The sequence below is a fragment of the Gopherus evgoodei genome, unplaced genomic scaffold (assembly GCF_007399415.2).
Source record: "Gopherus evgoodei ecotype Sinaloan lineage unplaced genomic scaffold, rGopEvg1_v1.p scaffold_32_arrow_ctg1, whole genome shotgun sequence".
In the NCBI taxonomy this organism is placed as follows: Eukaryota; Metazoa; Chordata; order Testudines; family Testudinidae; genus Gopherus; species Gopherus evgoodei.
In genome coordinates this window covers 2,756,269-2,775,779 of record NW_022059994.1, presented here as the reverse complement: position 1 = coordinate 2,775,779, position 19,511 = coordinate 2,756,269, and the positions used below count along the sequence as shown (strand labels likewise).

General features: G+C 50.3%; 2 protein-coding genes across 5 annotated transcripts in view; one reads left to right on the top strand and one right to left on the bottom strand.

Moving 5' to 3' along the window:
• Nucleotides 1-19,511, top strand: part of LOC115640747 (zinc finger protein 501-like) — a 745,273-nt gene that overhangs the window by 225,999 nt on the left and 499,763 nt on the right. The gene's annotated exons all lie outside the window — the stretch shown is intronic.
• On the bottom strand, nucleotides 4,048-17,508 carry LOC115640892 (butyrophilin subfamily 2 member A2-like). 2 transcript variants are annotated; one of them, XR_003997933.1, is made up of 5 exons: nucleotides 17,497-17,508; nucleotides 16,202-16,204; nucleotides 9,601-9,610; nucleotides 6,354-6,386; nucleotides 5,607-5,950 (listed from the first exon to the last, which is right to left on the bottom strand). XR_003997933.1 is itself a non-coding variant. In XM_030543981.1 (2 exons), exons 1-2 carry the CDS (start codon nucleotides 6,400-6,402, stop codon nucleotides 4,129-4,131), a joined length of 594 nt encoding a protein of 197 aa, XP_030399841.1. In that variant the 5' UTR covers nucleotides 6,403-6,475; the 3' UTR covers nucleotides 4,048-4,128. The 2 variants fall into 2 exon arrangements, 1 of the variants encoding a protein (XP_030399841.1); XM_030543981.1 differs by lacking the exons at nucleotides 5,607-5,950; nucleotides 9,601-9,610; nucleotides 16,202-16,204; nucleotides 17,497-17,508 and adding an exon at nucleotides 4,048-4,673 and having other exon boundaries at nucleotides 6,354-6,475.

Below are 19,511 nucleotides of genomic sequence, written 5' to 3'. Positions count from 1 at the left end.
CTAATAGCTGATTCTTACCAGTACGCAGTACTGACCCACGCCAGCCCACTTTCACCTCTCATTCCAGGGGCTCCTTAGGCACCTGAAAACTCTAGGCTTTTTTGCAGATAATTTAGGAATTAGCTGACAGGAACAGTGTATCTAACTCCTATAAAAAGAAAGACTATATATATATATGCAATCTGCAATTAAAGCCACATTTTGAGTTTATATATAAATATAAAACAATCAGGAGATAATACAGCAAAATATTCCCAATCTCAAACCTTGAGGTATCAGTTCTGGAGCTTTACACAGGTATCAAAAACACACGTTTGATACTTTGTATGCTATCTTTAGTAGAGATCAATAAAATCTGCTTAATTTCTCTAACACACATTCTGCGTTACTGCCATTATCTACTCTGGTTTAGTTCATTGTTTTTCACACCACTAAAAATGTATTTACTTAATTTTACCATACATGATTAAGGTTTTTTTCTTTTATTAAGAATGAGAATTTATTTTTCTAATTATTTTGGCATTTACTTTTAGTGATCACAATCACGTATGTGACTCGCTAACGTTGGACTCCATCATCGCTATTAGCATCAGACTTGGAACTTTTATTTTTGTATGAATTTTAAGTTATTTTACAGATAAAAATGCCATTTGTAAATAAGCAAGCTGCATCTGCACCGTGTCTAAAGTTATGTGTTTAGCTATTTAAAAAAAACCAACAACTTGGCACTGCGAAGGTGAGTAAAAGCTAAATTCACATTCTAGGAGGATACTAGTAGTTGATTGTACCACTTTAAGAAATGAATGACAAAGCACAATATGCTAATAAAAGTAATAATGAGAATTACTCCAGCCAGAACAGAACTCACTCCTCAAAGAATTAAATTTAAGCATAAGAGAGAAATAAAATTATGAAATATGCAGACCAGTCCAAAAAAAAACAACAACAAACCAACCCTTAAATAACAGCACTGCAATCCTTCACCAACTTTGAAAGAATAAAATGACAGAGAACCTTGCTCATTTCAACAGGAAGTAACAACAATAATACAAGTGTGTGTTGGGGGGAGAGTGTGTGTATTCGGGGAGTGAGAGACTTTGTGTCTGTGGGCTTGTCTACATCAGAAAGTTGCAGCGCTGGTGAGGGAGTTACAGTGCTGCAACTTTGAAGGTGTACACATCTGCAGGGCATCACCAGCGCTGCAACTCCCTGCTTGCAGCGCTGGCCGTACTCCCGTTTTGTCTCGGGTGTAGAGGATCCAGCGCTGGTAATCCAATGTAGACACTTACCAGCGCTTTTCTTGACCTCCGTGGAAGGAGGAAGCCTCTGGTAATCAAGCTGGTCTCCTTCCCCGGCTTGCTCTCGCGTTCCCGGAACCCCGAGCAAGCAGGTCTCCTTCCCTGCGGTTTGCAGGGTGGTTCGGGGAACGCGAGAGCAAACCGCGGCGAAGCTGGTCTCCTTTCCCGGTTTGCTCTCGCGTTCCCCGAACCCCCCTTGAAGCCGCCCAACAGCGCTGCAGTGTGGCCACATCTAACACCACTTGCAGCGCTGGTTGCTGTAAGTGTGGCCACTCTGCAGCGCTGGCCCTATACAGCTGTACTAATACAGCTGTAACAACCAGCGCTGCAAAATTTTAGATGTAGACATGGCCTGTGTGTGAGAGAGAGAGACAGCCAGACAGACGGCTTATTCAGATAGCAGCAGCTCCCACTCCTCCCCCAGAAGCAGCAGCAGAGACTCCTGTCCCCACAGCCCAGCTCAGCAGAGACAAGGTACATGAGTGGGGAGGGGGACACCCCAACGTCAGTCGTTCTCCCCCCACCCCCAGCTCTGCACAGCACACAGGTGGTTCCCAGGAACAGGGGAGCCAGGGGCGGCTCCACGGCAGAGGAAGGGGTACAGGGGCAGTGGCGGCTGCAGACAGCAGAGCAGCAGGGGGAGGAGAGGCAGCGTGCACAGAGGTTTCCCCCCACAGAACAGTGCCCCTGGGTCGCTGCCCATCCATCCACGCCTGAGGCTGGCCCTGACATCAGGGACATTTATGAAGAGCCAATGGGCTGTAGGGAGTCACAGGAACAGCCCTGCAAGCCGCAAAGCTGAGCGAGGGACATAGACGCCCTACCCCAGGGCAAGCCCCCTGGCTGGCCAGGCGGGTTTGTTTACCTGCCGTGTCCACAGGTTCAGCCGCTTCTACTGGCCACAGTTCCCTGCTCCAGGCCAATGGGGGCTGCGGGGAGAGGCGTGGGCCGAGGGATGTGCTGCCCGCTGCTTCTCACAGAGAGAGCAAAGTCTCCCAGCATGCAGCAGCCTCATGAGGTTGGGGGCCCCGCCTGCTTTTCCTGAGCCCAGATGGCCCCCAGGACTCCCAAGGGAAGGGGGAGCTAGTGAGGGGCACTGCGGTTAGGTTGGTCATTTTGTGCTATGTGAGCTGAACTCTCTTGCGCTTTATCTGGTTAAGTAAAAGAGCAATGGTGTGTTGGAGGTGTGCAAAGAGTCTCTCTGTGTGTTAAATGGCTTGTCTACACTGGCAATTGACAGCACAGTAACTTGCTGGCTCAGGGGTGTGAAAAATTCGCGCCCCCCGCGCACTTTGAGTGCTGAAAAGCACCAGTGTAGACAGGCTCTGAGTGTCGACCTAGGGTCCCTGTCTAGTGAGCTGGCTTTTGTGAATCGCATTGTAAGGTGCCTGTGATGCATTGTCTAGGGAGTTTAGGCACCTGACTCAGCTTTGCAGAATGTGATTTTCTGGTTGCCTGCAGACTAGGAGCTGTGACCCTCAGCACTGCAACACCAAGTCCCTTCATGGATTGCACCCTGTGTAACCAGTCACCTCTCTGCAGAGCACAGCTGAGCAATTCCTGATTGACATGGGTGTGCACAAGACAGAGACAGAGTACAGGCTGGATAGTGACACATCCCAGTAAAACCCAAACTCTGCTCCTAGAAGCATGATATTCCCTGCGGGGCTTGGGGGGGACATAACAAAGTTAGGAAGCAAATCTCATGGCTCTATCCCCAACAGCAGCAGCTGGGACAGTAAAGTGGAACAAACACGAAGAATTGTTTGTAATGTTTTATTTACAGTAAGTAACTAAAGGTGTTAAGTAAACGGAGCTGAGAAGGAGCCTTAATAACCACAGCATGGCCAGGAGATCCCCAGCTACTGAGAAGAGTTTTCTTAATGGCACTAAAATAGCACCAGTGGCCAGGGATTAATATAGGGAATTAATGAGTTACAGTCTCACTTTCAGCAACATGTCAGAAATCCCTCTGTTCCCTTTCCTTTCAGACTCCCCTTTTCTATTCATTTTTCTAACCCTCACTTCTGATCCCTGTTTATTTTCCTGTGTCTCTCCCACTCTCCTCCCCTCCCTGTCACAGATCATCCCCCATGGCTGCTCCCTTCCTTCCTCCGATTTTATCCCTTCCCCTCTTGCTGCCCCCGGGGCTGATTACCTGCTAGGGATATTTTACTGTCACTCTTCTCATTTCTGTTTTCCACCATTTCTCCTGGATTCTCCTTTTATTCTTGTTTTATTTTCATTCACATTTTTTCTTCTTGCTGCTTCTAAATCCCTCTGGCTAAAGCCGCCCTGTCCCTGCCTCCCCCAGTGCTGCCAACCTCAGGAGTTTTTAAAAAAATCATGAGACTGACCCAATGATGATATTTTTAAGGTTGTATAATGTTTTTTCCATCAATCTGCTCCCCTTACCCATCTCCCCTGCCACTCATTGTGTGTGTGACCATTACAGTGTTACCAGTTGTCCTGAAGTGACTCTGGCCCCTGCGGCAGGAGCTCTGGCTGGGAGACCCCAGTGAGATCTAATCCCACAGATCTGTACAAACCGCTCCCTGCTGCTGCTGCTTCTCCCCAAACCCTGACTGATCAATGCTGTGTCCCTGCCACCCCCACCTGCGCCTGTCCCCTGCCCGGCTGTTAGTGCTACCCCCTGCCCAGCCCCCACCTCTGCCCCTCAGGGCCCTTCCTGCAGCCCCAGGGGTTCGGGGGAGTCAGGAACCCCTGGGGCTGCAGCGAGGGGAGGAGTTTCCAGGGGTCATAGAGATGAGGCACCAGGTTCTGGGTAGACAGGAGTCCTCCAAGGTCATAGAGACTGGGGTCCATGAGGCTAGAAAGGCTGATTTCCCGATCTCCCCTCTGCTGTGTGTCTCAGGCTGAGCTGGGATCCCCCCACCCAGAACCAGGGTCTGATTCTCCCCCCAGGGACGGAGCCCGGCGGGAAAGTGAAGATCGGGGCCTCGTCACCAGCACCGATAAATGTCACCTGCCCCCGGTCACAGTCCAGACAAACCCGGATCCTGCTGGGGACCCGGCTCAGGGGCAGGAGGGTCACAGGGGAGCTGAGAGCCCGGAACTGACCCCACCACCGCTCCACAGCCCAGATCCCCCCCTCAGGGCTACGGCTGATCCCTCCCTTCCTCCTCACAGACTCTCTGGCCACCCCCACAGCCCAGTATTGCCCGGCCCCCACCTCCACCTCCCAGCAACGTCTCCCCGAGGTGAATCCCTCACAGCCCAGCACACACAGCGCAGTGTCAAATCTCTCAGGGTTGTTGGGCAGTCGCTGCCGTGTGTCTCCCCATCTCACACTTTTCCCACCCTCAGACAGGATGAGTTGGGGATGAGCCGTATCTGGATCCAGAGTCACATTCACTGGGGGAAAGAGAATCAGAGCATTAGGGGCAGAGCTCAGCCCTGAGGGAGGGTTTGATGGTCGCAGTGACAGGGTCTGCCCCAGCTGGGGCGTGACTCAGGGAATCTCCTTCCTCCAGGATTTACCCATCAGCTTTGAGATCTCAGCACAGAGCTGGGGAGAGTCACTCCCCTGTCAGAGATGGGTCAGTGACAAGGTGAAAGGCTGGGCCAGGCCTGAGACTCATAATCTTTCCCCTCCTGCCTCCACCTCTCCCCAAGGAGGAGACTAGAGACTCTGGCAGCCCCAGCAGATGGGTGTGATGTCAGTGATTATTGACAGAGCTTCCCTCCACCTCACCTTCAATCTCACTGTGTCCCAGCTGCCCCTGTGCTGTACTTTGCTATGGGGCCTCCCCATTGCACCCGGCCTGCTCTGAAATGTCACAGCTCAGACAAGACCGGGTCACACGGTACCAAGATTGAACTTGCCCAGAATTTCACTGCTCAGCAGCAATCACAGTTCAAAAGTACATTAGCCTGGGGCAGGGAGAGGTTAGCACAAGTGAGGGGGGTTCATGATGGAAGGAGGCAGAAGCTACAAGTGTGGGGGGATCAGGGACGGATTAGGGTTCTGTGGCACCCTGGGCCACAGCGAGGGCCCCTCCCCACCTGTTCTCCCTGCAGAACCCCCACATCTACTCCTGCTCAGGAAATGGGGCCAGAGTGTGGGGACGTAACCTGCTGGCACCCACTGTTGCTCCAGCTGGAGAGAAGGGCAAGCCCCCATACCCTGATCCCCTTCCCTGGCTGGAGTGCTGGGCAGATGGAATGGGGCAAGCCCCTGAGCCCTGATCCCTCTCTCTAGGCAGGAGCACTGGGCAGGCAGAGTGGGTTGGGGTACAGAGGCACCCATTTATCTGGGGCCCCCCAATTGGCTGTGGCCTTTGGGCAGAGGCCCCATTGGCCCAGTGGCTATTCCACCACTGAGGAGGAGGTACAGAATAGGTGGCTGGTGGAAGGAGGGAGAGGGTCATGCTAGTGATAGTGAGACTAAAGTGATGCCCTGTTTACTAGAGACAGGAGCATGCTGGGATCATGGTGGATGGAGAGAGGGGAAATGAGACAACCTCACAGCGCTGATCACAGGAGATCTCCAGAGCTGTATAATGGAGCCAGGGGAGCCCCTATCTGTGACCAAGGCTCTGTTCTTCTGCTTGAAACTGGAGCAAGATCATCCACAGACAAAGTCCCTGCTCACCCCGTCAGTACAGGGTCACTGCAGAGCTCCTGGCTTTCTTCAGAGGGGAAAAGATGAAGGAAGACATAGAGAGACACTGGAGATTGGCCATCAGCACAGGGAGATAGAACAAAGTCCCCCTGGAAAAGTGGTTGCGGAGATGCATGTGCCACTGGATCTGTTCAGTGAGTGGCAGCTGCTGTCACAGAACTCTGCAGGGTGCAGTGCACATGCCAGCGGTGGAGGGGAAGGAAGAGTAGATGCAATATGATATAGATTCATCATGGTGTGGTAGGACATAGGCACAAACCCCACTTCACCTTATGTTGCGCTGTGAAATTCAGGGTGCTGGGGAGATCTGCCCTGAACTATCATATCCACTCCCACATTCAAGGAAAAGGAGGTACATTGCCCCATGGGAACAGATATTTGGACACTGATAAAATATGATCTTTAATTACCTTCTTCTATAGGTGCCACAGATCTTCTCCACCCTAAAACCAGCCACATAATTAGAGATGAGAGCAGATCTCAACAAGTATTGCATGATTCAATATTGTACAAACTAATACACCAAGGGAAAAAGAAAGTTATAAGTGTAAGCAGAGTCAGGATGAGCTCTACCCTGATATCTGGTGGAAAGAATTTCAGAGAGTGTATTTGCATAGGCACGCCTACCCTATCCCAGACTGCCGAGCTGTGGGACTGCTTGGTGACAAATGACTCACCCTCAGTTGGGTGGTACTTGCTAGACAAGGGATATGGGTTCCAAACCCAGTGAAGTGAGAGAGGCTGGGAACAGGTATCTGTGCCTGGTGGTGCAGTTTCCTTGTGGAGCCAGAAGCACCAGTTCCACCCTCTCCACTGTGGAATCTCAGAGCTGATTTTTTTTATTCCCTCAAGAATCTAAATACAGGTTACTGAGCTGAACTCACTTTGGGCTAATGGTGCACTAGCACTGGGGTTCCCCTACTAAGAGCTGAGATCACTAAGAGTTGAAATTACTAAAGAGCTGAAATTACTGAGCTGAGAGCACTGAGTACTGTGCTAACTAGTGGGGGAACCTGAAGCTATACTGTGGAACAGAGCAGCTGGCGGAGTGGAACAGTTTGTGGGGATGGCTGGAGCAGATCACGGGACAGCTGGTGGCAGCAGAGTGGCTGGCAGAGCGGAGTAGCTGTGGGATGGGTGGAGTGGCCCACAGAGCGAGCGAAGCCGAGCAGTTTGCAGGGAGAACTGGAGCAGCTTATGGAGCAGAGCAGCTGGTGGAGCGGAGCAGTTCATGAGGATGGCTGGAGGAGCAGAGTGGAGCGGCTGGTAAAGCGAAGCAGTTTGTGGAGAAGGCGGAAGCAGAACCCATGGAGAGACAGGGCAGTTGGCCCTGGACCACGTAAGGTGCCCCTTTCTACCCAGGCTGGGCGGAGGGGCCTCTACAGATAAACTCTCGCACTCTGGGGTGACATTGACCAGAGACATTTGGGTTGTTGGACTTTGGGGTGATTGGACTTAAGACCCTAAGGGGAAAAGGACATTGCCAAATGTACTTGGAGGTGGGTTTTTGTTTATGGTTTGTGTTATAATCCTGTTTGTGGTGTTTCTCCAATGGGATGCCGCATTGATTCCTTCCTTTATTAAAAAGATTTTGCTACACTCAGACTCCGTGCTTGCGAGAGGGGAAGTATTGCCTCCTAGAGGTGCCCAGGGGGGTGTGGTATGTGAGTGTCCCAGGTTACTGGGTGGGGGCTCAAGCTGGTTATGCATTGTGTTACTGAAATGGAACCCCTGGATACTGAACCCGGCCCTTGTTGCTGCCAACTCAGAGGGGCAGAAGGGTTACATGTATATGAAGGCTGCAGAAGCCGAAAGACAATGGCTTACCATGGCCACATGCAAGCTGAATTCTGCTGCCTGGACCTGCGTCTGTGAGATCTCTAACACTAGAGCCACAGGCACTCAATATTAAGATGCAAAATGCAACCTTGTAATGAAATCACATGTGCTATGTAAGGTGAATAGTGTTCACTGTGAAAGAGTATAACCATTGTTCTGTAAAATGTATCCTTTTAAATACTTCTCTCCCTTTTTCACCTCCCTCATGCAGCTTCAAATTTTTCAAGCCTCCACCTCCAGCCCCGAGCCTGCACCCAAACTCCATCCCAAAGCCTGCACCCTCACCCCCTCCTGCACACTCACCCCCTGCCCCAGCCCAGAGCCTGCACCCAGCACTCAAACTCCATTCCAAAGCCTGCACCCTGCACCCCTCCTGCATCCTAATCCCCAGCCCAGGACCTGCACCCCAGAATCCTTGCCCCCCCAGCCCCCACCCCAGAGCCTTAGGCAGGTAGGGGCAGAGGTTAGGGGGGTAGATTCTGGGCACCACCAAAATTTCTACAAACTTGCCACCCATGGCTGCAGCAAAGTGCCTGTTAGCAAAGCAGCCTCTGTGAGTCAGTGGATCAGAGATAAGAAGGCTGCTTCTTTCCCAAACTTTTTAACAAACACATGTTAAAGTTACATTAAGTTTTGCAAAGGGGTAATGCCTTGAAAAGAAAAACCTAAAACACATCCCTTTTGAATGTGTTGTAATAAAAAAAGAGCAAGCAGAAGCACCGTAGGCTTAAAACCCCAGGGTTTTAGTAACAGACAGTTTATATTTCCCTTATTTTGTAAACCACTGAATTAGAGAGCAGAAGATTGCTTCTTTCCCCACTTTTTAACAAAGAGAGGTAAAAGTCTTGGAGAGAAATAAACACTTGAAAAGACATGCCTAAATGAAGACACAGGCCTTTGGTATAGGTGTTTTAATAAAAAAAGAGTATGCAGAAACAGTCTAGGGTTATAAAAGTAATGTATAGTGACAAAAAAAATTCTCCCCCCCTAGGTTTTAGACTAGCACTGGTTATTTTTTAGTAAAAACTGTGAAGCTGCCGCAAAGCCCTGCTCTGCTCTTATCTAAACAACCAGGACCCTGTAACAAAAGCTGAACAACGCATACTATGAACCATTTTAAAAAAGTGTTTTTTGAAGTAATGTCTGAAACCCCCTCTTTTTAACATATTAAATAAACACATGAAATAACAAACCTACCTGAAGACACGTTCCTTTATTTGTAGCGGTGTTTCAATAAAAAAAAAAAAGAGCAGGCAGAAGCACCCCAGACCTAAACCCACAAAACCCTTACTAAGAAAAAGTTTTCCCCCAAGGTTTTTAGTGAGACCCACTTGAAACAGCCTTTCGAAGGTAGTGGATTAGAAAAGAAGAAGACCCCTTTGAAAAACAGGCTACCTGAAGACACTTTTTTTTATTTAGCCCCCTTGGTATAAGTGTTTCATTAAAATGTAAAAGAGCAGGCAGAAGCACCCCAGGTTTTTAGTAACAGATGGTTTATATACCCCTTATTTTGTTAACCATTGGATTAGAGAGAAGAAGTTTGTTTCTTTTCCCACTTTTTAACTTAGGCCTGGTCTACAGTAGGGGGTGGGATCGATGTAAGATACACAACTTCAGCTACAGGAATAGTGTAGCTGAAGTCAAAGTCTCTTATTTCGACTTACCTCCAGTCCTCATGGTATGGGATTGACGGCTGCAGCTTCCCATCGACTCCGCTCCCGCCGCTCACCCTGGTGGAGTTCTGGAGTCGACGGGAGTGCGTTTGGGGATCGATATATCGCATCTAGATGAGACGCGATATATTGATCCCCGATAAACCAATTGCTACCTGCCGATCCGGCAGGTAGTGTAGACGTACCCAAAGAGAGGTGAAAGGCTTGGAAAGGAATAAACACTTGAAAAGACAAGCCTACTTGAAGACCCATAACCTTCATTTAGCCCCTTAGGCATAGGTGTTTCAATAACATGCAAGTCTGCAGAAACAACCCAGGCTTAAAAACACAGAAAGCCTGTTTATAAATGTTTTTCCCTAGGTTTAGGCTAGCACTGGTCATTTTTTTAGTAAGGACAGCAGGCTTTTGCAGCAAAGCAGCTGTCAGCAAAAAAAGCCTCTGTAAACCAGTAGATCAGAGATAAGAAGGCTGCTTCTTTACCTGCTTTGAACACATGCAAGTGAAAGTTATATTAAGTTTTGTAGAGGAATAAACACTTTAAAAGACAAGCCTATATGTAGACAGAGCCCTTTATTTAACATTTCTACATGCATGTTTTAATTAAAAAAAGAGGGCATGCAGAAAACACGCCAGAGTGAAAACCACAGAACCTTAGTAACAGCTAGTTTATATCCCCCTTATTTTGCAATCCAGTGGATTAGAGAAAAGTTTATTTTCCTCCCCATATATTTGAAGCATTATGTGTTTTTAAAGTTTATTATGAAAAAGCAGTATTGTCTGAGCTGTAACAAAACAAGGCCCCTCTTAGGGATATTTTGTAGAAGTTTAAGAACTAAAAAGGCTTAAGATACTAGTCTGTTCTTTTAAAAGTAGTGTTTTTAAAATACCAAAACAACAACCGAGTAAGAATATGAAAATTGGCAATTGAGGGGAGTTTACATATGTATTTTAGTTAAAAAAAACACCCAAGATTGCTTTTTAAAGTTTGGATTTATACAAAAAACACAAGAAAAAATAGCTGATGTAAAAAAAAGAAAACTGTTTTTTACCAGAGATGTGGAGCCTTCTTCACCCTCGCTCTATACACACACACACACACACACACACACTAGAAGGTCCTCCTTACTTCAGGAGGGATGGCACATGATACTCTTAGCCAATAGTTTAGGGCTGTTGTTGTAAGGAGGAGCTTCTGTTTAAACGGATCTGATGATTAAAGATGGCTGCACCTCAGAGGCCCTGGCCAACACCGGCAGTCAAGCTTCTCGTGAAGAGACGTTATACGGTTGCTGCTATGGGCCCTGAAGAAACAAACACGGTGTTCTGGCAAACAGCATTTGAGACGGGTCATGGGAATGGGGAGACAGGGATAGCTAATGATGCCTGGACCTGCAGAAACAACGCTTTGGAGAAACATGAGGCCAGACCCCTGGGCCGTGATTTGTTTGAGACTCCAGCCTCTGGCCAGGAGAATCCAAACAAATCAAATGAAGGTCTGTACAGAGACAAGGCACAGGTACGTTGTATGTAAGAACGTTCAAAGGGGTGGTTTGGCTGGAACCGATGCTCAGTTGGCTAGAGCCTTTTGGATCAAGCCTGCCCAGAGACATATTTCAGTTGTTGTTGTTTGTTGTTTTTAAAAGCTGCCTGCGGAAGGGATCTCTTGATACACGGTGTAAAAGGTTTTAAAATCATGTTATGAAAAAGTACAAAAATGTCTTACATGCATTTCTTACTGTCAATTTTTCAGCAGCTGAGCGATGGTTCTGCAGAGGACTTGGAGGTTTTGGACACCGATAGCTCCGAAGGACCGAGTGGTTTGGGCCCAATCTGTTTTTGCCCAGACACAAAATCACCTGCTCCACAGAGTGCCGAAACAGTGGGGGACGGTTATTCTGTAGGCCTGTACTATCTAAAGTTGAGGGAGAAATTCGGTATTTAGCTGGTGCGAGTTCATGACCGTAAAACAGCGATGCATGCAATTGTGTGAGCAGCTGTGCATGGAATCATCAAGCACTGCCTGATAGAAAAACAAAATGAGGATTGTCCTGAGTACGCCATAGATGCACCTGGACACAGGCATCATGCCTGTGGGTTCTGGTCTTTAGATTATGTGAATTGTAAAATTAAAGGAATTGTGTATGTAGAGTGTGTTAAATATCATCATCATGCTGGGATACGCACTGCAGTGCCTCTGTTTAATCCAGGAACATTTAGCTCTAGGGGCAGAATTGGTGGACAAAGTGACAGAGGCCGAGAACCCCAATAGCGTTTTAGATGAAATCATCAAACCGACAGATAAATGTTTAATGCAAAATGTTGAACATTTTCTCCATTCAGCAAATTACAAAATCTTGCTAAGAAAAAACACCAACAGTTATAGCATGTTTTGGGAACAAAACAGGCCGTGTTGTAAAATAAAATGTCAGTTGAAAATAACTCTGTAAAGCGTGTTTTTTATGAAGTTCCAGGGATGTGGGGTTTGTCAAAAGGGCGGTAGGTTGCCCCCATAGTATATGCAAAGTTAGGTTACAGTTTGTCAACAACAACAAAAGGTATATGAAAGGCCTGTTCCTCTAACAAAGGCCCAACCACCTCACCCAGCCCTGGTGTTTGTGCATGAGGGCTATAGGCTCCCTATGGACCATTGCAAAGCAGTCCTAGAACCCCTCTTAAATCATACCATCTTCCGCTTCAGCTGTACCTTTTCATTTTCCACCCCAAGGCCCTCTGCATTAGGACTTAATCATAGCCCCTCTGATTTCAGCAATGTCTCAGGTCTCTCATCTACTGTTTCATATTATTTAATGCTGTACATCACCTAGGGTTACAGTTTGCATAAAAGTGTTTTCTAAAAACAAAACAAAATATATTCTATAGGGGCTTAGACAAGGTAATAATCAATAATAATGTAACTATTGCTTTGCAGTCCTTGCTACAATGTATCTTTTAGCTTGTTTTTGTTAATATTTCTGATAGGCCATAAGATGGGGGGAGCTAATACCTCATAAAGTAGAAAAGTGCTTTCAGATAATAAACACTTGCCCATGCCAAAACATAACAACTTACACAAACAGGCTGCTTACAAAACCGTTTCACTAAAAGAGTTAGCAACATGCCCCCTAAAACTCAGGACAGTTTTTTACCCCGATGGCCTGATCTCTGTGGCTCTGGATTTTAAAAAAAAAGTTTTTCCTTGGTTTAGATTAAAAAAAAAAATTAAAAAAGAAGAAGAAAAAGGGGAAGGGTGGGAGAGGATGGAGAAATGTGTGTGTGTGTGTGTGTGTGTGTGTGAGAGAGAGAGAGAGAGAGAGAGAGAGAGAGAGAGAGGGGCTCCATATCTGTGGTAAAAAACAGCTAACTTTCCATCTGCCTGGAATATCTGACAGACCCAGTGATCATAGAGAGCAGGTACAACTTCTGCTGAGGCTGCATCACTTGGTACTGTGAGACATGGACAGAGCTGGGCTCTGACCCCTTGTGTTGCCCCAGCTGCAGAGCCCGAATCCGGAAAGGGGCTCTCTGGAATAACTATGAGCTAGCAAATATAGTGGAAAAAATCAAACAACTGGATTTCAAACGAGGAAAAGAGAATCTGTGTGAGAGACATGACAAAGCCCTGGATCTGTTCTGTGAAGAGGATGGGGAAGCCATGTGTGCGGTTTTTGAGAGATCCCTGGAGCATAGATCTCACACGGTGCTTCTCCTGGACGAGGCTGCCCAGAAATACGAGGTATGACACACTATGGATCTGGGTTAATTCAATTCTTTCCTATTCAGACTCAGTCTCTCAGATCCTCGGAATTTCCCAGATTTTCTCCCTGATTCCTGGCTCCACCTACATCTCTGCCCTGCAGGCTCCTTCCTCTGGGCAGGTGCAGGGAGCCTTGGCCACTGATGGCCGGCACCCAGCCTGTCATTAGGGAGACATGGGCACTAGAGCTCCATGTGAGGCACTTTCCTCACACACAGGACTGAAGCAAGATGTGTCCATGGTGCTGCCAGGCCAGGCATGGGAGGCATAAGCTGCGCTCACCACACCCCTGACAGCATGGGTGGTGTGTATCAGAGCATTGCCTTCCCAAACTTCCAGGCGTAGCCCTACCCACACTCTGCTCCCAGGCACCCCCCCTGCTTCTGCCATGGCTACTGGACACTCAGTCTCCTGGGGCTGTCTGGGCTTCAGGCTGGGGAGGCTGGGGCCACATGCCATCCCTGTGCTCCGGGGCCAGGGAGGCTGGGGCCACGTGCTGCCCACTTAGCGAGTGGGTGGGAAAGAGGTTGGGGTGCTCAAGGGCTGGGGGCCTTCCTGCATAGAAAGAGCTGAGTTTAGAGGCTGCACAGGGGGCAGGAGGGAAGAGAGTGTGTGGGGAACACCAGGAAGAGACTCTGATACTGTTCAGTGCGAAGAGGATCTAAGTTCAATTTGTCGGGTTTCCCATCTATCCTGGGCTCACAGAGCTCACACAGTGGTTCCCATCAAGCAAGCTGTCTGGGAGCACAAGATACAGAGTTGCTGTTCAGTCTAATGGGTAATAACTTTGGATTTTAATTACAAGTTAATGGCATCACAAGTTGCCTGACACCAGGGCTGCTGACAGACTTGCCAGGCCTCTGGGCAGGGGGCTGAGGTGGGGCAGCTCTGTTCCTCTCCCATTCCTTGGTGGGAGTTACACCAGACCCTTCCAGTTTCATGCCCTCCTGTAGGTCGGGTGTGCTTGATGGCACTGGCAGGCCGCATGTGGGAAGGTTTATGCAGCCCATACCCTTTTGCCACTCCAAAACCCCTGGGGTTCAAACTTAGATCAGGTCTTCTCCCAGCGCTCCAGTCTGGAAGGCTGTGATTCAGGTTCTCTTGGTTAAGAGCCCCCATCTTGACCTTGGCCACCCTCTGAACAGCTGTGTCTGGCTCCAGCAGCTCAGCATCAGCCCCTTTCATTTGGTGCAGCCACGACAGAGGAGAGTGGTCAGTATACACAGCAAAGCTCTGCCCAAATAGATACAGCTGCAGCTTTTTAAGAGCCTGCACCATGGCCAGGCATTTCTTCTCTGAGGCCACGTAGTTCTGCTCCTGGGGCAGCAGCTTCTTGCTGAGGTACCCAATGAGGTGTCGCTCCCCATTTGCATCGTCTTGCATCAGCACTGTGCCCAGCCCTGCGTCTGAGGTGTCAGTGAACATTGTAAAGGGCTTGGCAAAGTCTGAGTTTACCAGATTTACTGTGCCCTGGATTAGAGCCTCCTTAAGTATACAGAGAGCCCTCTGGCACTGCTCAGTCCAGACCACCTCCTCCAGCTTACCCCTCTCACATAGATCAGTGATGGGGGCAGCTAGGGAGTGACAGTGGGGTACAAACCTCTGGTAGTACCCCGTCACCCCGATAAAGGCCTGGACCTGTTTCTTGGTCTGGGGAAAGGGCTAATGTCTGATCATCTCCACCTCTGGACTTGGGCAGTCGCTCCCCACCTTGCGGCCCAGGTACAACACCTTTGTCATCCCCACCTTACACTTTCCAGCTTTTACCATCAGTCCTGCCTCCTTGGGGCAGCCCAGCACCCTCTTCATCTGGGACATGTGTTCCTCCCAGGTCTGGTTAAAGACACAGAAGTCATCAATGTATGGCAAGGCCAAATTCCCATCCCCCTCAGTAACCAATGCACCTGACGCTGGGAGGTTGCTGATGCCCCCTTGAGGTCGAAAGGCAGAACCAGACACTCAAAGACCCTCAAAGGCGTTGTGAAGGCAGATTTCAACCTGGCATCTGGATTCAAAGGCACCTGCCAGTCGCCCTTAGTGAGATACATAGTAGAGAGGTAATGAGCCCCCCCACCCCACCCCGCCCCCCGCAGCTTGTTTAGAATCTCACCAGGCCTAGGCATGGGGTTGGCATTGGACACGGTGATGGCATTAAGTTTCTAATAGCCCGCACAGAATCAGAGTGACCTGTCTTTCTTGGGGTCCAGCCCCATAGGTGAGGCTCATGGGTTGTTGAACAGCTGGATCACCTCTAAAACCAGCATGTTCTTGACCTCTCTCTCCAGGTTCTGGGCTGTTTTCCACCCTGGGGGTCTCCCCCTTCTCCTCCCAACCATCCCTTGCCCAGTCCAGGGGTCTCCTCACTCTCCTCCCATACAGCAGCTCAAAAGGGAAGAACCCTGTGGATTCCTGGGGCACTTTCTCATACCGCAAGTGGGGCAGATACTTGTACCAGTCCTGTGGACGATGATTCATAAAAGTCCTCAGCATCATCCTCAGGGTCCCACAAAATCTCTCCACCAGTCTCTTGGACTGAGGGTGATATGCAGAGACCTGATGGGCCAGACCCCACATTTCTCCCACAAGCCCCGGAGCAGGGCTGACATGACTTTGAACCCCTGGTCCATAAAGACCTCGCTGGGGACCCCCACTCTGCTGAAGATGGTCAGCAGCACGTCTGCCATGATGTCTGCCTCGGTGGAGGACAGAGCCACCGCCTCTGGGTAGTGGGTCACAAAAACCATCACTTCCCCGACCGGGTCGCCTTGCTGAGGAGCTCCACTATGTCCATAGCCACTTTCTGGAAAAGTTCCTCTTTGATGGGCAGGGGTCTGAAGGGAGCTTCACCCTTATCCCAGGCCTTCTCCACCCTCTGGCAGGAGTCACAGGACCTGCAGTACTGTTGGCTGGCATCACAGACTCCAGGCCAGTAAAAGTTTTGCAGCAACTGCTGCCTGGGGCACTGGATTCCCTGATGTCCCGAGAGCGGAACATCCTGGACCAGGTACAATAGCCTGCGGTGGTACTTCTGGGAGATCACCAGCTGCCTCCCAATTCCCCACTGTTCTGCTTCCCCTTGGGGAGCCCATTCCTGATACAGGAATCCCTTCTCCCACAGGACTCTGTCCCTGCAGCCTTCCCCAAAGGGGTTTGCAGGGCCGTGGCCAGCAAGTTCCCTCAGCTTCTCCAAGGAGGGATCCTTCTGCAGCTTGGTCTGGGATTCAGCTGCTGGGGAAAGGAGTGGGACCTGTTCCCTCTCTCTGGCTGGGCCTGGGGTCACAGCCCTGCTGAGCCCTGTCCCTGGGAGCTCCCTCTCTGCCATGGGATAACCTCCCAGCAGCACGACTGGACCAGGCAAACCTGGTTGACAGCTGCCCTACCCTGCCTGTGTCCCGCCCCCCAACTCAGCTGGGGTCTCAGCTCCCCTCATGCTCAGCGCTGCTCTTGCTGTCCCAGTGACAGCAGGCAGCAAGCTCTCTGCTCTGGTCACAGCATCAGAGCCAATGTGAGCCCCCTCTCCAGTGTGCAGGGAGGCGGGGAGCATCTCTTCAACACACTCAGCCCTAGGGGTCTGGTTACAGGTAGGCAGGTAGCCTGAGCCCAGCAGCCCCTCCCTCCTGCCAGCCAGGTTATTTGAATTTTCACTGACAATTTCAATCTCAGCCAATTAGTTCTCTGGATTCAAATTCAAATCCTCGCCCATTACAGGAGCAGGGTCTGGATCCTGTCCCAAAGAGACACAGTCATCCCCCAATAGGACATCACAGCTGATATCTTGGAGAACCCCAACGACCAGCCAGCTTGACCTCTCCTGGATCTGCACAGTGATCTGAGCCATAGGCAGGGCAAATGGCTTTATACCTGGGATCTTCACCCAGGTCACACATCCCTGAAGCATCTGGGGGGGGGGGGGGCTGCACCACCCAGGGTCTGGCAACAGTTTTCTCTGTCCCAGAATCTCACCACCCCAGGAATGTCCATAACCATCTGATTCCATGGGGAGTCCAAGGGGCCTGAGCCCAGGAGAGTCCACACAGACATACAGGCCCAGGCCAGGAGTGGAAGCCTGTCCACCACCTCACCCATCTGGCTGATGGCATCTATAGGGACCCAGCAAGGGAGCCAGATTCTGGGGCTCTTCCACAGAGTCCCCCTGGTTCAAATCTCCAGCCTGCTCAAAAGCAGTAAGGTGGGCATCCACATTCCCCCCCCCCCACTCCTTAACCAGGGGCAGCAATTTAGTATCAAGGTTCCCTCACCCCTGGGAAGTCCTCTATGCCTCTCCACTCCATTGCCAGTTCATGCTGCTGCTTCTCCTGTAGCTCTTTCTTGGGCTCCCGCTTTCACAGTCCTCTCGCTCCTTCTCACTGTCCTCCAGCTCCCTCGGACTCAGCTCCAATCTCGTCCTCCTCAGATCCCCTGATGGGGAACCCAATCATGAAGACCCCCATCTGATTGGGGACAGGAGTCTTAGGGATGCCTGGCTACTGCTCCAGCTGCTCCCACATCTTCTTGTACAAGGCTGCTGGGGGGGGGGGCAAGTGGGGCAATTTGCCCCAGGCCCTGCAGGGGCCCCCATGAGAGTTTTTCAGGGCCCCTGGAGCAGGGTCCTTCACTCACTCTGGGGGTCCTGGAAAACTCTTACGGGGCCGGGGCCCCTCAAGCTTCTTCCGCTCCCAGTCTTTGCTGGCAGGGGGTCCTTCCTCTGGGGGCGGAAGGACCCCTGCTGCTGAATTACCGCCAAAGCGGGACCCACCGCCGAAGTGCAGCTGGGTCTCCAGCGGTAATTTGGTGCTGCAGGGGGCCCTTCCGTTCCGCAACCCACCGCGGAAGTGCCCCCCGCTGCCGAATTACTGCCGAAGACCCGGCTGCACTTCGGTGGCAGGTCCCACTTTGGGGGTAATTTGGCGGCGGGGAGCTCCGCTGCGGGTCTTCGGGGCACTTCAGCGGCGGGTCCCGGAGCGGAAGAACCCCCCGCCGCATTACCGCCAAAGCAGGGGCCCCTACCGCTGAAGATCCCAGGCCCCTGGAATCCTCTGGGCCATGCACCCCCCACTGCCTTCAATTCACTGTGACTCTCAGTCAGCAAGTAAAACAGAAGATTTATTAGATGACAGGAACATCGTCTAAAACAGAGCTTGTAGGTACAGAAAACAGGAGCCCTCAGTCAGGTCCATCTTGGAGGGTAGAGGGCCCATACTCAGGCTGTGGGCCTCCCTGCATCTCCTCAGCCAGCTCCAAACTGAAACTCCCTCCAGTTTCTCCCCTCTGGCCATTGTCTCTGTCCTGGGCAAGGAGGCCACCTGACTTCTTTGTTCTCCAACACCTTCAGTTGGCACCTTGCGGGGGAGGGCTCAAGCTATCAATTGCCAGGAGACAGGGTGTTGGCCATTGTCTGTGCAGACTCCTGCACACCCCTGCCCTCTAGGGCTCTGCAACAATCACACACCCTTATCCCGTCACCTAGATACGTAAGAACTGCATAGGGTAAACTGAGGCACCCACACATTATTCAGAGAAAACATTAAGAACATTCCCACTTCATCATGCCTGTCACTTTGGAGTGTGGCCACAATTTCTGCCTCCTGCCCTCAGTGCAGAGAAACTGTGCAAAGGAGAAACCTCAGGCCAAACAGGCAGCTGGCAAATGTAGACATAGCCAAAGGGCTGAGTTTTCAGGCAGTGAAAGGAGCAGGAGGAGATGGGATGTGCGGAGAGCACCAGGAGGCTCTGAAACTGTTCTATGAAGCAGCTCAAACCCCCATCCGTGTGGTGTGTGACAGATCCCAGGTACACAGAACTCACACAATGGTTCCTATAAAGGAAGCTGCCCAGGAGTACAAGTTAGGGAATTGCTGCCAAATTTAATGGGCAATAACTTTGGATTTTAGTTACAAGATTAATTTCACTGGAAGCTGCCTGTTACACGTATATCTGCATCATTCAGCTCTCCAAAGTCTTTGTTGTGTGGGAAATACTACTGAAAAATAAATCATCTGGCAAAAGGGCAAGAAGGGGAAAAAAATAGTCTTTAAAGATACCTGACATGGGAGACTTTATCTGAGAAGCTGAATCCTTGTCAAACCCAGCTTCCATTGGGGAAATAAGGGAACTTTTTTAACCATAGGTGCTGACCGTATGTGTCCTGCTGGCAGGCCCTGCTGATCAGTGCCTACCCGTGCCTCCTGACTGTGGAACTCAGGGGGCTTTGGCGGGAGAGGAGGAGGAGTAAGGAGAGGCACCCTCAGGGGACAGGGGAGAATGGTGTCAGAGTTGGGATGGGGCCTTGGGAAACGGGTGGA

What these genes read in the sequence shown, in the direction of transcription:
- LOC115640892 (XM_030543981.1), bottom strand. Translation starts at nt 6,402, where the DNA reads ATGTGGCTGGTTTTAGGGTGGAGAAGATCTGTGGCACCTATAGAAGAA. An exon ending in TGTGGCACCTATAGAAGAAG is followed by an intron (nt 4,674 to 6,353) that starts GTAATTAAAGAT and finishes TCTTTCCCCCAG; the next exon opens with TGAATGTGACTCTGGATCCA.